Source organism: Apostichopus japonicus, chromosome 7 (genome assembly GCF_037975245.1).
Source record: "Apostichopus japonicus isolate 1M-3 chromosome 7, ASM3797524v1, whole genome shotgun sequence".
NCBI lineage: Eukaryota > Metazoa > Echinodermata > Holothuroidea > Aspidochirotida > Stichopodidae > Apostichopus > Apostichopus japonicus.
The window spans coordinates 1200179-1221713 of record NC_092567.1 but is presented as its reverse complement, the minus strand read 5'-3'; the positions used below and the strand labels follow the sequence as shown (position 1 = coordinate 1221713).

At 36.5% G+C, this 21535-nt stretch overlaps 1 protein-coding gene across 1 annotated transcript in view; it reads right to left on the bottom strand.

The window, feature by feature from the left end:
* LOC139970198 (uncharacterized) overlaps positions 1–21293 on the bottom strand; it is a 26820-nt gene extending 5527 nt beyond the window's left edge. The window contains exons 1-5 of the mRNA XM_071975837.1: positions 21141–21293; positions 15622–15727; positions 14353–14504; positions 7924–8185; positions 6429–6664 (exon numbers count right to left, since the gene is read on the bottom strand). Coding sequence (XP_071831938.1) covers positions 6429–6664; positions 7924–8185; positions 14353–14504; positions 15622–15727; positions 21141–21278 — 894 coding nt within the window. The 5' untranslated portion in view covers positions 21279–21293. The remainder of the gene's footprint in view (positions 1–6428; positions 6665–7923; positions 8186–14352; positions 14505–15621; positions 15728–21140) is intronic.
* Positions 21294–21535: the final 242 nt, after the last annotated feature.

The following is a 21535-nucleotide window of genomic DNA, read 5'->3' as shown; positions in this document are numbered from 1 at the left end:
AGAACATGCCCGCATTATAGTTAACATAATGGAAGGAAAAGAAACCCAATCGGATATGGAGATAGGGTTGAGGTTAACGTAGATATCAACTATCATCTTTAAATAAACAATATGAAGGTAAAAATATTTGAAACTTGTAAAGGCGGATCCATAATCAAAAGATAGAATATGCAACAAAAATAAGCAGTTCTATAGTTTAAGTAATGCTAACGATGAGTTACCTGTACAACCTATTTGTATGTATACTAAAATGAAATGAACTAGTGTATAACTATTGTACCTGTACAATCCAAATATTGCTATATGTTTTCATGCTACCTATTAAGTAATCAGCATTTTAAAACAGTTTCTATTAATTAAATAGTCAGCAATTGATTACATGTGTAGTCCAGTTCTTGGGTATGATAGGTGTATCAGTTCAAGCTTGCTGATTTCTAAGGAAAGGGCGATTACATTTACATGTATCTCATTACGGCGTTTGTAAAAATATTGAGGGTTACTGACCGTCACAAGTTAAGCAATTCTTATTGAATAGATTCACAAATAAACTAGACAGTGTCTTGGTATCGCATTGTTGTTGATATTGCTTCTTCTTAGTACTTTTTTCTAAGTTTGAGTTGATACAGCACAGGCTGTATATTGTGTGTATTAGTTTGAGGAAGGCACACAGACAACGACAATCTCGGTAAAAGTCAGTACAGGTTTAGTTTAGGTCGACAATGTTAACTTGTTCAGTTGTCAGAGGGATCGAGTGTTTTCTCACTCATTTACGAAAGAGATATTTAACTTAATAAACAATTTGTAAATGTATATACTGGCTTTTATGGATTTTTCGACTTCAAAGAAGAAGGTTTTGGTAATCATAAAGGAGTATGCATAATGCTTGATTAAATATGTAAATTTTGTCCGTCGAACTATTTTTATCCAAGGAATACCTAAAAGCTTGAATGCTATTTTGAGTGGAATGGAAAGTCATTTCTGAGGCCCAATGTGATGGATAGTACGAAAAGACGTGGTCTATATCTCACGATATTATAGGAATACCAAGTGCAGTAATAATTACACGCACAGCCATAATATCCATCGATATCTAGACAGTATTAGTTAAGTGGAAGATACCATTCACGATATTTAATACTATGAACAAGGCACCAAATGTTATTGTGGGAATGTATATGTAAGCAATACTGTACCCATTATACGCAACCAAAGACGTGTAGGCTAAGGCAAACGTTAGGTTATTACCACTTTAGAATGAAACGTGGTTCCCCACATCGTCGTAAACTTGTTCACAACGCGGAAGGAAGCATGGCGTCTATAGAGGTTAGGGAGGTTACTAAGGTTGTTTTGTTGTCTGTGTTGATGTTTAGAGCCTTATTCACAATTCAATAGCAAACGGAATCTTTATGAAAATATTTTCATCTCAGATTTATCGAGACAAGCTGAATGATAGCATACCTGAAGGTTATATTGCCTGGTGTTCTGGACAGGAACTAAATGATAAAATCTGTAATTTCAGAAAGTTTTGTTCTTCACAACATTCGTAGAGTTTATTGTTTGTCAAAAATAGTACAGACGATGTTTAAGAAAGTATGTCTATTTCACTGTCGACGTCTCAAACCGATAAATTTACCTACACAACGATGCAATACTTAAACTTCAACTTTCATGGATACATATTTATAAACTTTAAGAAAAGTAATCATCTGCTCTTTCGTCGATTCATGCCGGGAAATATTGCACATGTCATTCACGACGAACTTATGCCTTTCTTTTACACGCTATTACGTCATGGGGAAATTACAGACGTTATGCCACAACGAACCCTTGTCTCTATTTGAAGTTTGTGGTTGGAGGAAGTATATGGATTGTGTAACGTATTTTAAAAGGAGACGCAATTACAAGAGACCGATTTACAACTATAACCTGTAGAATCATATACATGTTTTGAAGATAAAACTGTGGGGTTAACAAAAGAATCCCTATGGTATCAAATTGGTTTCAATGAACCAGAAGGACCACTTGTTGATTCAAAAGATACGGCAACACATATACGGAATTACACTGCTTATATTCGAAGAAGATTGAACATTACATCTGCCTGTCCAAGTGAAGATAACGGTGTAGTATACTCTCGTTTAAGAACGCAAAAATTGTTAAATGAAAAGGAATTACCTTCCAAAATAGCACAAAACTTTCAGTTAAATATGGTCTTTCTTCATTTGAAAGTTATGACGTCATCTTTAGTTTGCTCTTGCCATCCCAATATATATTTAATTTTCAGCCTTGGAAGGTTCCATCAGAAGTAACGAAGTTTGTTAGTCCTTATGTGGATAATCTCATAGCCACATAAGGACTAACGCAGTTCGTTAGTCCTGATGCAGATACTCGAATCACCATATAAAAACTAGCGAACTGCGTTAGTCCTTACGTGGCGTTATGCGCATCCCCACATAAGGGCTTGTGAATATTGTCTGTATTGGCGGTCATTATGTGTAAGTGTTAGGATCGCATGGTGAGTAAAATGTTCTTGGTCATTATGTGGAGGTGCTATTAGTGCCATATAAGGATTTAAATTGTTCTTGGTCATTATAATGACTTAGGTTGACATCATTTTTGTTCTGTACTTTTGTCAGTTTTGGCGTTCCATAGATTTATTACCATTATTTGTATATTTGGCAAACAATGTCGAATAACCACTTTCAAATAGGTAACCCGTTGAAACTGACCTATCATCAAGTACGGGAGATTAGATAACACTTTCATCAAGAGAGTGTAAAGTTTCATGCCAATCGCGTGATAGTTGTTACAAGATACATCATTGCCATCACGTTTGGGTTAAGTTACTGAAAGGAAATACTGATCAGAAAAAAAAAATATCGAAGGGTTTTTCTTAAAGAAAATTCAATATATCTCTATTACCTGATAAAAGTTCCATGGATTCACTAGGTACTAAATGAATCGGTGACTATAATACCACAGCGTTTTCTTTGACTAATCTGGTCATTTTCTTTACGAAACGACGAAATTACAGAACTATTCTAGAGCGAAAAATTGACAGAAGAATTGTAGGCCAAAAGTTGATATTTACATGCATTGAGGCATTGTCTTGTAAAAGTATTGAATATGTTTATTTAAATCTCTGTTAAGCTTAAGTCTAATATTACTACCCTGGAGATATTAACAGATATGCAAAGCTTTCCTTGGAGCTAGTGCCAGACCCAGTTTATTGCACTCACATTGCGTTATAAAGAACAAGTTCAGAAATTGTTTTGAATGTGGTCGCATGTGCGTAGAGTGTACGTAAACAATTCTTACATTCATTCTTTGTAGTTATTTACTAATGAATAGTAAGGTTTTGTTTTAGGGTAGTGATTAAATCTACCAAGGTATTTCCAGCCCCCGGAAAAATATTGTAGTGAAGTGAAATTTTGTTGTTTGCAGCCTATGAATATTTATATGTGTTATGTAATAGCTTTTGTGCACATAACTTTTGCACGTGTTTTGTTAGTTCTGCACACGCTGTGATAATGGCCCTCAGCGTCCCTGCAGAGCTCCGGGGTTCGCCTCGTAAAACCCCTTAGTATTTCGTAACTTTGATTGCCCATCTATGTAATAATACCCATATCTGGACTATCTGGAGTCAGTGAGGAGATGTCCCCCTTTTAAGAGGCAGGATGCCTCAGGTTTTGAATGGTTATCGGCTTCAGGCTCGAAGCCAATGGTATCCAAGAAGTCCTCGCCTGTTGGCAAACATATTGTATTATTTCCAAGTGCAGATTATATGTTCATTATACATTTGTACAGTATTGCGGGTATTCATTCTTCAATTGTATTTGTTCTGATGTTATTGGTATTTCATAGATTGAGTATAGGTTTTCCCCGAGATAGGTAATTCTTTAAGCCATGTATATTGTCATGTATCATGATTTATTCATTTGTATATTTATCATTAAGAGTTTGTAATAAATTGTCAGCCGTTGTTTCAACGGAAGAACACTATTGCATCCTCATTTATCACTTGTGAGTTCGAAGCGAAGGACCCTAAACCTGGTAATTTCCCCCGCCATCCGCGGTTCACTTCAAAATAAAAAAAAACTGAACCCCACCCCAACCCCCACTCCTCCATCCTCCACCGATACACGTAATAATAATGAAACATTCTACAGTACAACACATAGGCTGCATAACACCTACTTTGTACAATACGACTGTGCTTAATTCAGACGCACATGTTAACCTATTAAACAGTGTTTAACTTGATCCACAAATACATTCCGAAGTAAATAAGAACTTCACTCCACGTCAATTATTCTTTGCAGAGAAATTCCGTTTGGTCCGTGCAACTGTAAATTCAAACGTAAACAGCATTGTTGACACGTCTATATCACTGTCAAATTTAAAGACAATGTGTAGTCTTTCACTCAGACCTTCAATTTCCAGTGGGATTCAACGAGGACTTTTGATACATTGAAATAAGACATAATAGTGTGGCTCTATATATAGCAAAGCATCTTCAGACCAAGTTTATTATGATTGATATAGATATGCCATTGTTTTCTTCTAGCTATGCAATATCTAGAAATCAGGCACTGATTGTTTTTGTTTCTCGAGCAATCGGTTGTAATCACTGTACAGGAACAAGGATGAGTTGCTCAATTGTACGAAGAAGAGCTTTAGGGCTAGTTTTATCTGGACCATTCATTCAGTACAGTGTTAAGGTCTACGTTGCTGTCAAATATACTACATTACAGAAGTGCAGGTCATATACTACTACTCAACCTGGTGAATATGTGCTCGTCCTCGGAGCCTGTTGGAATATAATATCCTGATGTATAATGATCCTGATGTATAAGGAAGTAGTGGTCCTAACGCTTAGAAGTACCTTGTAATCGTGCACGTACATACCTACAAACCAAGCGAAGCTCTACGACAGACAGACAAATTACACAGGATCATGGCAAACGTTAGGTAGTCGATATTGTGTTGTGGAAGATGAAAATGTTCAGCCACTGGAAAACTGGTTTTGTTGAGTATGATATTGCTTTTGTAATTACTCAGCCGTATCGAAATGGAGTGGGGGTTTGACTAATACACTGTATGTCAGGACAGACAACACAAGTGATACGTTATATCACAAAGGGAGCGTCACAGTTGTATGGGTCTGGATGAAAACACACCCATGGTGGAGAGAGAGATGAATGTCAGGGTCCGTGATTATATGATGACAGACCTTACACGGGGGTTAACCACATTTAATATTTCCCTTGGGTTAGGAAGTATCGGTGGAGGGTAAACGATTCCTAACAAGGATGTTGCGTATGCTAGGAGGTTGTCTTGTAGCAATTACATGGGTTTAATAAAAATGTCACCCATATCGTCTCCCTATTTCAACGTGTTCCATTCATTTTTGACGAGCCTGATGAATGGATTGACCTGATCGCTGCGCGTAAGGAGAACCGGAATACGATTCCCTTTCACCTCCCTATGTTGATTTTGAAGCAATTTATCCCTGGGAATCCTAAAGACCTTGTTCAAGGTTCTCTTCAATAATTTGTAGGGATAATTGCAATCAATAAAATGGCCAATGAGGGTGGTTGATTGACTACGAAATTGTAAGGGATCAGAACAGATGCGTTTGTAGCGAAGCATTCAGCTAAAGACAATTGACTCTTTAATATGAATTGAGTGAAAACTATGATAGTCGAGATATATGTCACGGTCAGTGGATTTAGAATATACAGACGTGTTAATCTCTGGTCACTCTATCTAACGGTAGGTAACTTTGGAAGGTGTTATAATGATTGGAATGTCCTTAAATCACAGAGTGAAATACAAAAAGATGACCTGTCTCAAATAGTGATAGATCTCTTAGGAGTAAAGGACTATCATTTTAACAATTGATACTGGAGTTGGATATAGCAGTAACAAAACTCTAGTCATAAAGGAATACCAATAAAGGTACCCAATAGATTAACTTACTTTTTGCTACCTTGCATGAATCTGAGGCGAAAAATTGGTGTAACCAGAAGCCATTAACATTATACACGTGAATATTAACCACACACTTCAGTGCCACGACTTATATTATAGGAATACAAATAACAAGAAAATATGAGACCCTGATGGCAACTTGGGGGTTTAATATATTTCCATTAACAATAAAGCTTAGATTTTAAAATTAATACATATTTAATTTGTGTATAAGATAGGAATTTCACCAAGCTATTCGTTATAATATTACAGGAATTTAAGGGACAATCAGTGAGGAGTGTATGAATCCATTCAAAAATTTAATATGAGAGAGCTAAAATCAGATCAAGAAAATTCCAACACGTTTGAAGCTCAACTTTAACAAATAACTTGATTATTTTAGAAATTTAAACCATTTTGATAGAATGCTGATGAGAAATATATCATATCGGTCTCAACTTCATTTCGGAAAATTTTAGAGAGTATTGGTGTCCTCTCCATTGCAGCCAGTTGACTCCATCAGCATATGACGAGTGATCTCCTTCATGGTATGCACCGTTGAGGTTAGCGTGGTGACATCTCTCGTACCACCATCCTCCTTTGTAGCTCAACGCACAGCTATTTGCCCATACATCGTTATCCATGTCACGAGAAGAGAATTGCATGTTATCGCAAACGGCCATAGCATCACCTGCAACAACAACAAGAAATTACTTGAAGACCATATGATGTTCTAACTGCAATTATTAAAACACATGGAACCATCTATCAATTTGATAGCGATAACTAAAGCTTATAACTGATGTTATGGCCGAATGAGAAAGGCTGCGGCATTTGAAGCAATTATGCTCAGCCTTCGGGATGGTCCGGGTTCGATACCCAGCCGGGTGGTTTGTTCATCCCAAGGTGGGTTTTCCTCTTAGCGCAATCTACGGTTGATCATTCCAAAATAACTTTCTAAATTGCAAAGATTCCCAATTGGAATTAAGAAATGTTAAAATTGGAAGCCACCCGAAGTGTAAATTGTAATGCATAAGCCCTGGCGGGTTTATCCTACATTTGTGGTCAATTAGCTTAAGCGTTGTGATGTAATTGCCGATTATTTTATATTTCTCTTTGTGACCCTTTCGGTTTGAACGTTGAGGCATTTTACAAATCCTATGCCAAGAATTCGTTTTTTTTTTAACGGAACCGGTCAGTCCCATTTTCAATTGCCCTTTACAATTAACCTGTAATTGCTGTACTATTACAAATGTTAAATGTATAAGTAAGAGCGCCTAACGTTTCGGTCTTACCAAGAACTTCTTCAAAGCTTACTGAATCGTAAACCGGAAGAACACATTCAAACTAGAAAAATAGACAGGCAACTAAACGACGACAGACTGAACGATGGAAATTAGAAAGCTTAGGAGATTAACAGAATAGGAAGATAAACTGTGTGACCAGTGTAACAATGTGTACTAATTAATAACTAGGTAATAAAAATACGTAGGTGTAAGTAACATAACATGTGGAATGTAAACCTTTGTTCTGTGTGTGTGCTGAGTGATGTGACTGTTAAAAGTATCCGATTCCGATATGTGGACCTTACAGAACAGTTAGATAATGCCTCTTTCATTTCAAGAAAGACCAATGCTAGTCGTTTCGAATCTCTCAGCCTTCATCGATTATTGCAGTTTGTAAGCATGTGGTAAACCAATTCGTTGATTACAAGTACTAAATACAAGCATTCTTTGCTTACTGGTGCTGCATTAATATTTCATGACCAAATCCTTAACGAGTTTCAAAGGCCGATCATACATTATGTCTATGTAGCGTCAAATTCTACTCATATTCAGCAGCTTTTGCGAGGCATCTATCTAAGGTCGATCGAATCGAGGGTATATAAACCCTCCCACCTAAGGTATCAAAAGTTTTTCCTGGAATGAAAACGGAGTCGCAAACACTCACCAACATTCCCAGAAAATATTCCAAGTTGCAATCTATATTTGTCGATCGAGTCTGCGATGATGAAAAAGTCGTACTTGGCGAATCGTGTCGCGTCTTCAAAATCTCCCAAGTCTACACGGAGTCCATACCTCCTCTGATTGGTCAAGGAGTATAACTTCTCATTACCCAACCAATGTTCTCCTTCCAAAGAACCAAACCCATCTCTGTAATCGTTCCAAGATCTGAAGAAATCTTCGGAACCATCTTCTCGCCTTTGAAATACCTTTCAAGAAATAAAAGAATATATTACTTTGCTAAATCGGTATACTTTCGTCTTAACCGTTTTAAAGGTAACATTTCAATGTGACAATCACCTTTACTTTTCCACGTAATGGGTAACACACGAGATTTACTTTCTTTGCATTGATTGCCTGTTGAATCAAAATTAAGTTCAAAGTACTGCTCCTCGTGTATAAATGCATTCATGGAATGGCACCCGCCTTTTTGTCGGACCATCTGTCCTTCCAGGTCAATACTCGTTATACCTTGCGTTCTAGCAATACACTCATTCTCACTGTTCCCAGAACTAAACTGAAAACCGACGGCGACCGTGCCTTTCCATCAGCCGGGCCCATATCTGTGCGGAGTTCTCCCACTCTCAGTCAGTTCAAGTCTTGTTTGAAGACTCATTTTTTTCAAGTCGGCGTTCTATTAGGGTTGTAGAGCGCTATTGAATACTTCGTAGATTTTAGCGCTCAATAAGTTCATTTATTATTATTATTATTATTTACTTATATTGAGCAGAGACAATGCATTATTTCTGATAAATGGAATATAGTATATTGTGTACCATGAACATAGATATCAGCTCTTTTAGTTTATGCTAACCATCAACATCTATGCAAATTTATGGTATACATTGTTTCATGCATGGAATGGAAATAACTATTTCTGAAAAACTTCTTTAAAGTTTAAAGTTCTTAGTTGAACAGTGCTGAATGATGATTGTTACTATATTGTGTGTAGAACATAGGTGGCCATGATATAGACGCTAACAGTGACGAAGCAGTGATTAGCCTATCGTGCCATATACTGTAAATTGCTATATTCTGTAAATTAAAAGTACAATTGCTATTTCACGTTTTGGCTTGCATAAGACTGCAATCTACGAAAATAACTATATTTGACACTGTAGGAAAGAATAAGTGAAGATATGTATTTCGACCAGTACAGGAAATATCTCGAATCTTTTTAATGTAAAACGTAGTACTTCTTTGGAGCTACCATATAACTGTAAAAATTTAAGTAGGAAACTTTAAATATCAATTATTATGCTATAATAAATTATGATTTGTACAGATTTTTTAAATGTGAATGAATGTAATTTAATGTAACTATATTCTTAAAAAAGGCGCATTACATGGAAAACATCTCAAAGCGTCGTACAACATATAAATTGCAAGCAATGAAAACAAATTATCCAATTCGTTAAAAATTAGAAAAGTTAAACTCTCTCTCTGCAATACTAAGAATACTATGCAAAATATTAATACATAAACAATTCTGATTAAATATACTCTTCAAAGAGATGAGTCTTCAGTTTAGATTTATAAAGATAAAAATCGTCCACTGAGGTTAGTAAATGTGGAAGCTTTTTCCATAGGCGTGGTGCATAGGTCGACAAAGCACGCTCACCATAGAAATTATTACACACATTAGAAAATCAGATATTAGTGTAGCGCCGCGTGTGGCTGCTTGTCAATTCTTGCTCTCATATTTTATCGTTTTTATTACGTATACTCGGATATTTAAGGATTTTGTTATCGGTACTATGTTGTTCAGCCAAATTTCGTATGTATTGGTTTACTGTTCACCCATATTTGGTGTCATTTGTGGAATTTGGACACATATAATTTTTCAACTCTGGGAGTTATTCCCTACGGCAGTGATAAAAGCTTAGACCAGTTATTCTATAGCGAGCCTACACACGAGCCTACACACAGGCCTTCACGACACTTCAAGAACAGAACTAAGTTCTATTGTTCTGGTGCAATTGTGCATGGAGATCTCGTTATTGGAGATTCCTACTCAATGACAATATTACGCTATTCTGCGGAGCGGCTTCTCGAACTGAATGGAGGCCAATTACCGAGATAATCTAACACACTTTTTCAACTCCTTCGAGACAATAGCATTCTTAACGACTCAGTGCGGACCAAACGTGGGTGCAGATCTGGGAAGCCAAGAATTAGACAATTTGATCGACGCGATGGGGTTGATTATGGTAATTTGCAAATAGTGAAACGGGTACCGAATCCACCTAGGTCTCTTAGACATTTGTCAAGCTTGAATTTTTGTACAGTGAACACTCGCTCCATAAGGAACAAAACCGGTGATTTTTCAGACTACATTGTATCCAATGCTGTTGATCTGTGTGCTGTCACGGAAACTTGGTTGAAAAAGGACGATGATGCAATCCGATGTGAGTGAGCACCTAATGGTTATAAGCTATATGACCACCCTAGAGAGGACAGGGCTGGTGGAGGAACTGGTTTACTGTGCAAAGAACCACTGGAAGCAAAGAAAATCATTGCAAACCAGGGCCAATCATTTGAGTCTTCTGAATGGAGAGTCACAGGACCGGATATTACGGTCAGGATCATTGTCGTTTATCGCCCTCCTTACTCGGCAGAACATTCGACCTCAGTTAACTGTTTTATGGAGGAATTTGCAGATTACTTGGAGTCTGTTATTGCATATAAGGAACCAGTTGTAATCACTGGGGATTTCAATATCCATGTTGATGATGTTTCGGACATGCATGCACGGAAGTTCAATGACCTTATTTCAAGCTTTGGTCTTGAACAACATGTCAAAGACCACACGCATTCCGCGGGTCACGTACTCGACTTACTGATCACGAGGGAATGCGACAATTTAGTTTTATCGACACCGGATGTCGCTCACTTTATATCAGATCATGCCTTCGTACATAGTGACCTTGCATTTCCGAAACTACGTCTTGATCGGAAATCCATATCCTTTAGGAAATATAAAGCCATCGACATCGCCATGTTTAAAAGGGATATCCAGGCTTCCCCACTGTGTACCATTACATCAGATATGACAGTAACATCTCCTATGGATCTAGATCGTATCGTGGCACTCTATAATACAACTCTCCGAGAACTCATCGACAAACACGCACCTGTTAAGACTAAAGTCATCACGATCAGACCAGTTGTTCCATGGATGAATGATGAAATTAAACAAGGCAAATGTGCCCGCCGCAAAGCCGAGCGTTGTTGGCGAAAGTGTCCTGTGGATGATCCTGTTGATAGAGAGTTTCGAAAACAACAATTCCAACATCACCGTAATTCGGTTAGAGCTCAGCTTATCAGGGCTAAAACTGAGCACTACTCACAAAAGGTAATAGACTGTTCTTCTGATTCGAAAAGACTAATTGAGCTAATGAACTCCCTCCTGAAACCGAATTGTGACATTCAATATCCACCGACTATTTCTTTGGACGAACTATCGAATGATTTCGGTGACTATTTTATGTCCAAAATTGACAAGATCAGAGATGAACTTGATAATGATGATGTCCCTGATATCTGTCGACAGAATATTGCTCATTCCGCTACACCGTCTTTCCATTCATTCTCTGTTTTAAGTGAGGAAGACGTTAGGGCACTTCTCCGCCAGTCTCCGAACAAACATTGTGTGAACGATCCAATTCCGACGTGGTTGCTCAAGGAATGTGCGGAGGTGATTCTACCATTTTTAACTATGGTGATAAACATGTCTCTGCAACATGGCTACTTTCCACCAGTTTGGAAAAACGCTGTGGTAACGCCAATTTTGAAGAAACCGGGGGCGGAGAATGTTTTCAGCAACTACCGACCTGTGAGTAACCTTCCGTTTCTGTCAAAATTGGTGGAAAGAGCAGTTGTTGGACAGCTTCAACTACATTTATCGAACAACAATTTACTACCTCCTAATCAGTCTGCATACAGGCAGTTTCATAGTACTGAGACCTCACTACTCAAAGTTCAGTCGGATATGCGGCTGGAGTTCGACAGGCAGAAAGTGGTTCTTCTCGTCATGTTAGACCTCAGCTCTGCCTTTGACACCATCGATCATGGGATATTGTTAAAGACTATTGAATCACATCTTGGGGTGTTTTCCACAGCCCTGTGTTGGTTTAAATCATATCTCGAAAGACGCACCCAGCAAGTTATGGTAAATAACAAGCTGTCCAAATCATATCAACTGAGATTTGGCGTTCCACAAGGCTCGTGTTTGGGACCCGTTCTGTTCACGGTTTATGCTGCACCGGTTCTCGAGATTATTGAACGCCATTTACCTAGTGCTCAAGGATATGCCGATGATCACCAACTGTACATTGGATTCAAACCAGACTCTCGTGCTCAGGAGGAATTCGCAGTGACTGCCTTGCAGGAATGTATCTCTGATGTAAGACACTGGATGCTGACCAATAAACTGAAAATCAATGACAGTAAAACTGAATTCATCATATTGGGTGGTAGGCAACAATTAGAAAAAGTTACCATTAGTGATATCACTGTTGGTGATGCACAGATTACACCATGTTCCAAAGTGCGAAATCTAGGTGTTATTTTTGATGAGAAGTTATCTATGGACCAACATGTCTCGAAAGTTTGTAGTGTTGCATATTATCATCTTCATAATATTGCTCGTATTCGTGACTATCTCACTCATGAGGCTGCTTGTTCACTCATTCATGCCTTTATTACTAGCCAAATTGATTACTGTAACAGTCTGATGTATGGTGCTCCCGGTTATTTGATCAATAAATTGCAACGTGTTCAGAATTCTGCTGCTAGACTTGTTCTAGGTCTTAAAAAATCTGATCACATTACACCTGCTCTCATAGACTTACATTGGCTTCCTGTGCAGCTCCGTATTCATTTTAAAGTTCTCTTGATTGTTTTTAAAATTCTACATGATATGGCTCCTGAATATCTTGGTGAGTCGATTGAACTGCGCCACAACAGTACCTACCGCCTGAGGTCCAATGATGCTTTTATGTTGAGTACCCCGAGTTACAGGTGCACCACCTTCGGTGGACGTGCATTCCACGTCTATGCACCTAGGTTGTGGAACTCCCTTCCGCTGACACTTCGTTCACAACATAGTCTTACTATTTTTAAGAGAGATTTGAAAACTCACCTTTTTTACTCAGTTTTTTAAACATTAGTTCTTAACATCGTTTTAGTTATTAATTGTTAATTATTATATTCATATGTAGTTTTACTATTGTACAGCGTTTTAGAATGTATTTTACAGATTTAACGCTTTATAAATTAATAAATTTGAATTTGAATTTGAAATTATTACGTAAGCGTGGTTGATTCAGTCGGAGTTGCCGGTCGGAGTTTCTACGTAAACTACGACTAGGAACAAGCTGACACAGAAGCTCCTCCAGGTACACCGGTGTCACACCATGGAGAAGTTTATGTGTAATAAATAAAATCATAAATGTATAACGCGCTGCTTGACAGGAAGCCAATGGAGATCTTTGAGAATGGCTGTATTATGCTCAAATTTCTTTATTCTTGTAACGAGGCGCGCAGCAGAAGTTTGAATGCGCTATAATTTATTGATTTCCTGTGAATGTAGGCCAATAAATAAACTGTTGCAGTAATCAAGACGGGAAGTAGTGAAAGCATGATAGTTATTCAGTTGCGCTCTGATCTAGCATATTTCGGATACTGCCTATCTTCCACAAAGCAAGCGAAGCTGATCTACACATTTTATAGTGTTGTAATAATGAACCAGTTCTGTCGCAGTGCTCTCAGACGAAACCGTATAGTGAGAGCACCGATGCAACTCGTATCCGTCAGTTATGTCGATGTTGCGAGAGGTGCGAGTATCCTTGTACACCTTGGCTTGGTAAGATTCGTGGTAACATGAACGGAGCAATGGTCAGATAGTAAAAGGTCAATCATAATCAATAGTAGTCACAAACAAATATTCGGCCCTCGTTATTATTAAATCTAACGAATGTTCCTAGTCATGAGTAGGACGTGAGACGTGTTGAATCAGATCTAGAGAATATAGCAGCTCGAGGAAGTTCATGGCGTCATTATCATTACGATCATCAACATGAATGTTGAAATCTCCGACGATGAGCAGTCGGCTTCTTGCATTAATTATATTCTCCAAGAGTGAAGCAAATTCAGCGATGAAATCTGCAACAGTACACTTCAACGCGGGAGGGCGGTATATCCCAATAACGCGAACGACATCAGACAAGAATGACACATTTGCATCCAGTATTTCGAAGTTTGGGACGAATTTGTTTTATTTGAACACGACAAATGGATAACAGTTCCATATTTAACCTTAAATATTAATATCATATTCACTGTATTACTGTACAATCTTAGACATAGAACTCACCGTCCAGCCTCCACCGTCAGTATCCATGTAACAATATACTTGAAATGGATCAGCGCCGTCTGGTTTTATTGTGTATACGCCACTCATGTTATCACCGTTCTCTTGAACATCCAAGCAATCACTTGGATATGAAAGTGGTCCAGGACAGTAATCTAAAAATAACAGATATTTCTTTTACGGGTTTATTTGTATGGGGTTAATCAATTGATTCCTAGTACGTATGTGGCCAGGTGTGGACTGACGATTAAATGTCTTCAAAGGTCTCATATTACTTAATTAATGTTATCAGAAATTTCGCCAACATTTTATGCTGAACTTACTAATAATAATATTTCATGTTCAAACTTCAACACAACTATATAGTATGAATTCATTACACATAAGGTTAATATGCAGTAAGATCACATCCTTTTGCGCCATAAATAGAGCAGAAGGGATACTTTGGATATCTTAGGGTAAGAAAATTCTATGAAAAAGGACATATTTTCAAAACATTTGGTAACGCAGAACCAGTTATGATTACCAATGAGTTCGTTCTGGGCAATTTATCAGTTAGTATTTTTTATCAGTCAGCGAACATTATCCAGTGTCGGATTATAGGTTGCCGATAATCTCGGTTACTTATGACAAGGAAACGGAATACACATCTAGCTGATATCTTCATTACAAGATAGTCTAAAGGTCTACAAATTACATCTCTCAATTAATGCACATGATTAATTAAAAGGAGAAGAAACTTCAGAAAGCAATGAGGAACGGTTAAGAGACGTTCTTGTACAAGTACTAATTAAGACCTAAACACTCCGCGTTTAATGCACTTAACAAAAATCCAGTTTGGGGGAAACTTATATCTATAATCGGAAATGTTATTTATAGACTCAATGTGAACAAAATTCAAACACATCGACAACAATATTGTTACTAATGAATGATTTGTGAACTAATCAAAAGTGAATCTTAAAAAATTTGAATGAGTGTTCCACAAAGAAAGGAACGCTACGACTTACATATCGTTGCTTAGAAATATTTGGTTCCAGAACATGTTTAAACACTTTCTACACTCCTTTTTTGTAGTAGATTATAAGAAACATAAACAACCTCATGGAATGCATTAAATTCTGAAGTTTATTTGTGTGAGATTGCTCTATATGGGAATAAATGAATATAACAGACGGATTACATTTACCCTTTTTAATTTTCTATAATAGTATTCAATAGTAAACTATAGTTATGTGAAATCAACAACACCCAAAGCAAATGAATACTAACCTCCATTTTCCAGTGTACTTATGAGCGTATTCAGGATATACTTGATGTCTTCCAATTCTTGTTTTATCCCATAATCTTCTTCAGTACAATAACAACAAGCGTTAACCTGTGGGGTAGTAAGAAAATACTTAAGATTTCAAACGACTAAGCTAAATTTAAGATTCGTCAATTGACAGCAGTGACATAATTTACCGTTTGTTTGAATTTCCTAAATGGTTGCAAACTTATGTCAATGTTGTTAAATATCCAGCTGCTCCGACATGCCCCGAGAGGCTCCGAGCTGAAACGAAGTTGCTGTGGTGATCATTAAGACTTGGACATTCCTTCTTACTTGTGGGGTTTTAAACATGATTTATAGAAAGAAATATGTATTTTTACAAGTTAAAAATTCAACATTTTACAACAAGGTATTAATTATGCCAAAAAAACTTCTCCCCCCAATCTACCCTTTTCAGCAAATTTATCAAATCCCCAACATTAGTTATAACGTACCTGAATGTGTTTATTTCTTAATACTACAAAACCCTCCTATATATCACAGTTCAATTCGCATTAGTAATGCATTCCTCGTTTCAAACTTCAAGCACAGTGTATACTATTATGTAAGAACAACGTTGTCATAATATAACAAGTGTTTTTTCCGAACCCCATGATAGTGATTTGCATTCATTATATCATAATATTAGAAATTGTCTATAAATCATTTCGGTCGAAAACAAAACTTGTTTTATAGCTGGTGACTTCATTGTTCACCTATTAAATTCAGCTTACTCTCCATCTGTAAATGCTTTTCATAACACCTTATATTCACATGCATTTTGTCCAAAAATCGAAAAGAGTACGAGACTTTGTAAAACCTATACAACCTTAATCGAACATATTTTTACAAATAGTACAAATATTTTGTGAAAATGATTATAGTAACCGATATTTGTGATCATTACAATTTTTTTTTTGAGCATAAATGAATCCATAAATCATAATTATTCTAAGAGTGTTATTTTACTAAAATAACACTAGGGTGTCCCTTCGCCTATTTGATGATAATACAATGTGTTGCTTTCTGACAAAAATTGTGCTGATTTAATAAAGGAATTGAACCTGAGTCTCATACAACTTAAGAATTGGTTTGGCAAAAGTAGCTACTTATGTTTCATACAATTAAGAAAAGTCATTCATGCTACGATAGTTTCTCATTTGTCGGTATTGAAATATTTAAATCACATTTTACAAAATAGTTTGGATTGCTTCTTGATGAAAATGTATTCTGGAGTCAATATCTTAATGATCTATGTAAATTGTTATTATCTATCATTATAGAAACCCCTTTCCAACTGAAATAGCAATTCTAATTGACTATAATTCATTTCTTTATTCTCAGCTCCCTTACGAAATTGAAGTTTATGTTACAACATGTACTACTTTTTTATATCCTCCACATATTTACAAAATAGATTTATCAAACTACTTATAATAAAACCCAGAAGGCTTTCCACAAATCATTTATACCGTAAATATAGCTTGTTAATGATGAAAGATATTCACTCGTATAAGATTGGTGGGATTGCAATGGTGTACTGCCTAGTGTGATAGATGATGCTATCAATTTGTCTGAAAGCATTGAGCCCTCTATCAGTAGTCGAAATAACCATATTTTACCATGTGACCCGCCATCAAACTGTACATGGTGAATTACAGTTTAATAGATATTTTACATATGGTACAAATTTCCTTCTACAATTAAGTCAAATAAATCTCTGCAAGCTTTTCAAAAGAGTCTCAAAACTATGCTCACACATAAGTATTAACAGTAACAATACCAATACTTGTTATATATAGGCATGTGACGAGTATTTATGTAATATGTACTTATTTTTATTTTTATCGTGTATCAATCTATTTTCTCCATTCTTTTTCGCACCAACAGGTCACCAGCTTTGATTAACAGCACTGCGTTTGCTTTTCAATAACGTCCATCATATGTCATTATTCTTCAGTTTATTAATTACTACTGTACTTCAGTTTTGTATGCTATATGAGAAATAAATGTGAGCTTGAACTAGCGTTGGGAATATTTCTGGACATCGATACGAGCTGCTGTCTAAAGATTGGACGGATGCTATCAATGATCAGAATGTAGATTCTACCAATTCCAAGTTTCTGAAATTATAGAGAATGGATATCAGGGTTGTTGTTCATTAACTGAACGCAACCATAAGATTAAAAAACTCGAAGTAAACTTGGCCTACAGCTGGTATTTTTAAGTCTATTCGTCGCAAAAATTAAATTTATTTGCTAAAGTATGAAAGAGTTACTCAGTTCTTAAGGTTGCATACACTTAATGCCGGAATAAACTTACGTCAATCATTAAAATGAATACAAAATGTAACCTGCTAATCTCATATCACTCAATAAGAACGTCAGCATTATGAATCTTCTTTGATCTCTCGAAGGTATTTGATACCATTGACCACATAATTCTGTTAATATAACTATATGCTTATCATGGGGTTGCATATGACTGGATTACATGTTACTTGAGAAACAGAGTCCAGTGTGTCCACTGTAATGAGGCTTACTCATCTAAACTGACAGTTTATCTCACAGGTCCCCATTTATATACCGAAGTGAAGATAGGCAATGGAGATAAAGTGCCTTGCCCAAGGCCACATCTGATCTGGCCAGGACTCGAACCTGCAATCCTTAGATCACAAGTCCACTGTTTTAACCACTTTAACACAACGCTCTCAAATCTGCTTCTCTTACAAATAAGACTATCAGAAATATTTATAATGATTCACATAATACCCATAGTGCACCTCTGTATAAGGACTCCAACATCTCGCATAGTTTTGGCCTACATAGTTATCATTACATTGTTTATATACATATAGTATAAAGTATACATTGATAAGTCATGTATAACTCATGTAAAACCATGGAATCTTACCAACAAGCGTTAACTCGTTTCTTTCGCATATAACTGCGACTTTCGTAATTACCGTTACTAGTTCAAAAAACTATATTCACATTGCTTACTTAGGGTCAATGCTGAACCAATAGCAAATTTGCAGTCGTGATGTTATTATCTGGAATTCCCTTCCAAACAATTTAAAAGATATGAAGTCCTTGCGTCAATTTAAAATTTCACTTAAACGTCACATTAAATCTTCACTGGTTAAGCTCATGTCGTTTTCCTGCCTGCCCATCTTATTTTCTTCCTCTTTTTATGAAGTAAGAAACAGCATAAGAAACAACATATAATATACACATATTAGATAGTAAGAAACAGCATAAGAAACAACATATAATATACACATATTAGGTAGTAAGAAACAGCATAAGAAACAACATATAATATACACATATTAGGTAGTAAGAAACAGCATAAGAAACAGCATATAATATACACATATTAGGAAGTAAGAAACAGCATAAGAAACAACATATAATATACACATATTAGGTAGTAAGAAACATCATATAATATACACCGAAGGTACTAGACAACAATAGCTTTTTCTTATTCTGACACCTTTACCAACTACTTTCTCTGATGTTTGTAATTTATATTAGAGACAAAATCACTTCATACTACATTAACGATCAGTGAACTTATTTAATAATGTAGTATTAATGTATAATAATGAAATTCTTGTGAAAATGGTTTCTGTACTATGTGATAATGGTAGAAAAGTAAACTTGACACTTTTTTGATTGATTACTTGGTTACTTAATTTAACAGATGAATCTCTCTCTCTCTCTAGTCGACAGAAGTCGGAATCATAATGAGATTTGCCCAATTATTTCTGTCCCTCATTAAGTTAGGAAGATCAGTTTGAAGCACCCCGATGTCCCTAGCAACTACATCTATATAGCTGAGCTTATGTTTTCCCCTATTTCTCCTTCCATGTTTTGGTGTCCACATGATACGTTGAGAGACTGGTTCCTTGGTGTTCCTGTATGAGTGCCCTGCTAGTTTGAGACGGCGTTGTTGTATCTTACAGGATAGTTTTGGTTCATTGCCATACAGTTCAGTATTTGTCATATGTTGACTCCAATGAACATTTAAACATTTCCGTAAAAGTCTTGTGTAGCACCCATCTAATTTTGCTTCCAATTCCTTCGTAACTGTCCATGTATCGGAGCCATACATGATGACAGACTGTACAGTTGATTTAAAAATGTCTAGTTTGGTCTTTCTGTTGAGGCCAGATTTCCACACAGTGTCCATTTTATTACAAGCAGACCATGCCATGCCAATTCGTTTGTTGATTTCACTTTTACTGTCTCTCACAAGGGAACCAAGGTACTTGTAGTTGTCGACTTCATTTAGTTTTGCACCACTACTTATTTTGATGTCGATTTTGTCCTGGGTTTTGATGTTGACTGTGAGATATTCAGTTTTTGACTCATTAAGTCTAAGGCCCACACTTCTAGCATGCTTTTCAACCTTTTGCAGTAGCTCTTGACCGTTGTGCTGATCATCGCTACATAGGACAATATCATCCGCAAAATCTAGATCACATAGGACTTCTTTTGGATATCTTGAGCTTCTTCTTTGGTTGAGTGTGAAGCCTAGTTGCTCTGCATTTATGGTTGATTTCCTCATTATGTAGTCTACTACGACAATGAATAAAAACAGGGCCAGAGTATCGCCCTGTAGAACTCCTGCTTTGATTTGGAAAGGATCAGTGGCACCGTCGGGTGAGAGAACGATGGCTTCGGTGTTTTTGTACATAACTTGGATGGCACTGACCATTTTTTCCGGTATTCCATAAGCCCTGAGTATTTTGAACATTTTTCCTCTATGAATCGAGTCGAATGCCTTGCGAAAGTCAACGAAGGTTGCCATGAGGGGGAGATTGTGAATATCTGCTTCCTCTAATATGCGCCTCAATGCTAGGATGTGTCCAGCAGTACTACTACCATTTCTAAATCCATTTTGGTTCCATCTAAGCTTTTCTTCGATATGGCTTCTGCATCTGATGAACAGATGAATAACTATTTAATTAATTGAATAATAAAGCATTATGAGGAATTTTACATAACCTGTTTAAATTATTTACTTCATTGCATTGCAATATGCCGTATTCTAATTGCTTCGTCCGTACATTTAAGTGAAAAGTTGTTTTATAGCCGAACGAACCAACTTTCAATATATTAACTGTATTTCAATGAGACAGTTCCTGATTTTTCCCGTACTAACGTATTTTCGGAAATTGACCATGGTAAATCTTAAATCTTAACTTTATGTCTACTTTTTCTTAATTAAATTAATCGCTAACATTCAGATTAGGAGTTTCTTTACTTGTAATGTACTGCACTTAAAAAATGAAGGGGTTAAATGCTAAACACTTCATTAATTACATTAAAGTAAGTATTATCTCATTTATGAAGCTCAGATTTTGTATAATTCACACACCGTACGTATGTCATAGCCATGTTCAGTATGAAGTATAAAATGATGCCTGTTAAAGCTGAGTCTTATATTATGATAAGAAACGTATATAAGTTACCGTATGACCCTCTGGAGGACCCATTGATTCCAGCTGACCCCTTACACGTTGTGGATCTTTCCGTCCTGGCAAGCATCTATTTCCAGATGGTAAGGAGAGTAAGCATAACACCACCAAAGCTAGTTTGAAAGAATTCATTTTGAAGAACTTCGAGAGTAACTTAGACAAATGCGATATGATTTGTCCCTGCGTTGGTTCTGGACCTTTATGCCCATAATTTTTTATATAAATGTTTGACCTTCAGTCCACAGGGTGTTAGGAAAGAGTATAGTTTATACGGAGGAAAACAAAGAAATGGGAAATAAATATTCCATTTCGGACGTGATTAGGAAGTAATAGAGATGTCATACTACATAAATTACGGTTCCGGTAAATATCACCAAAAAGGGTACCCG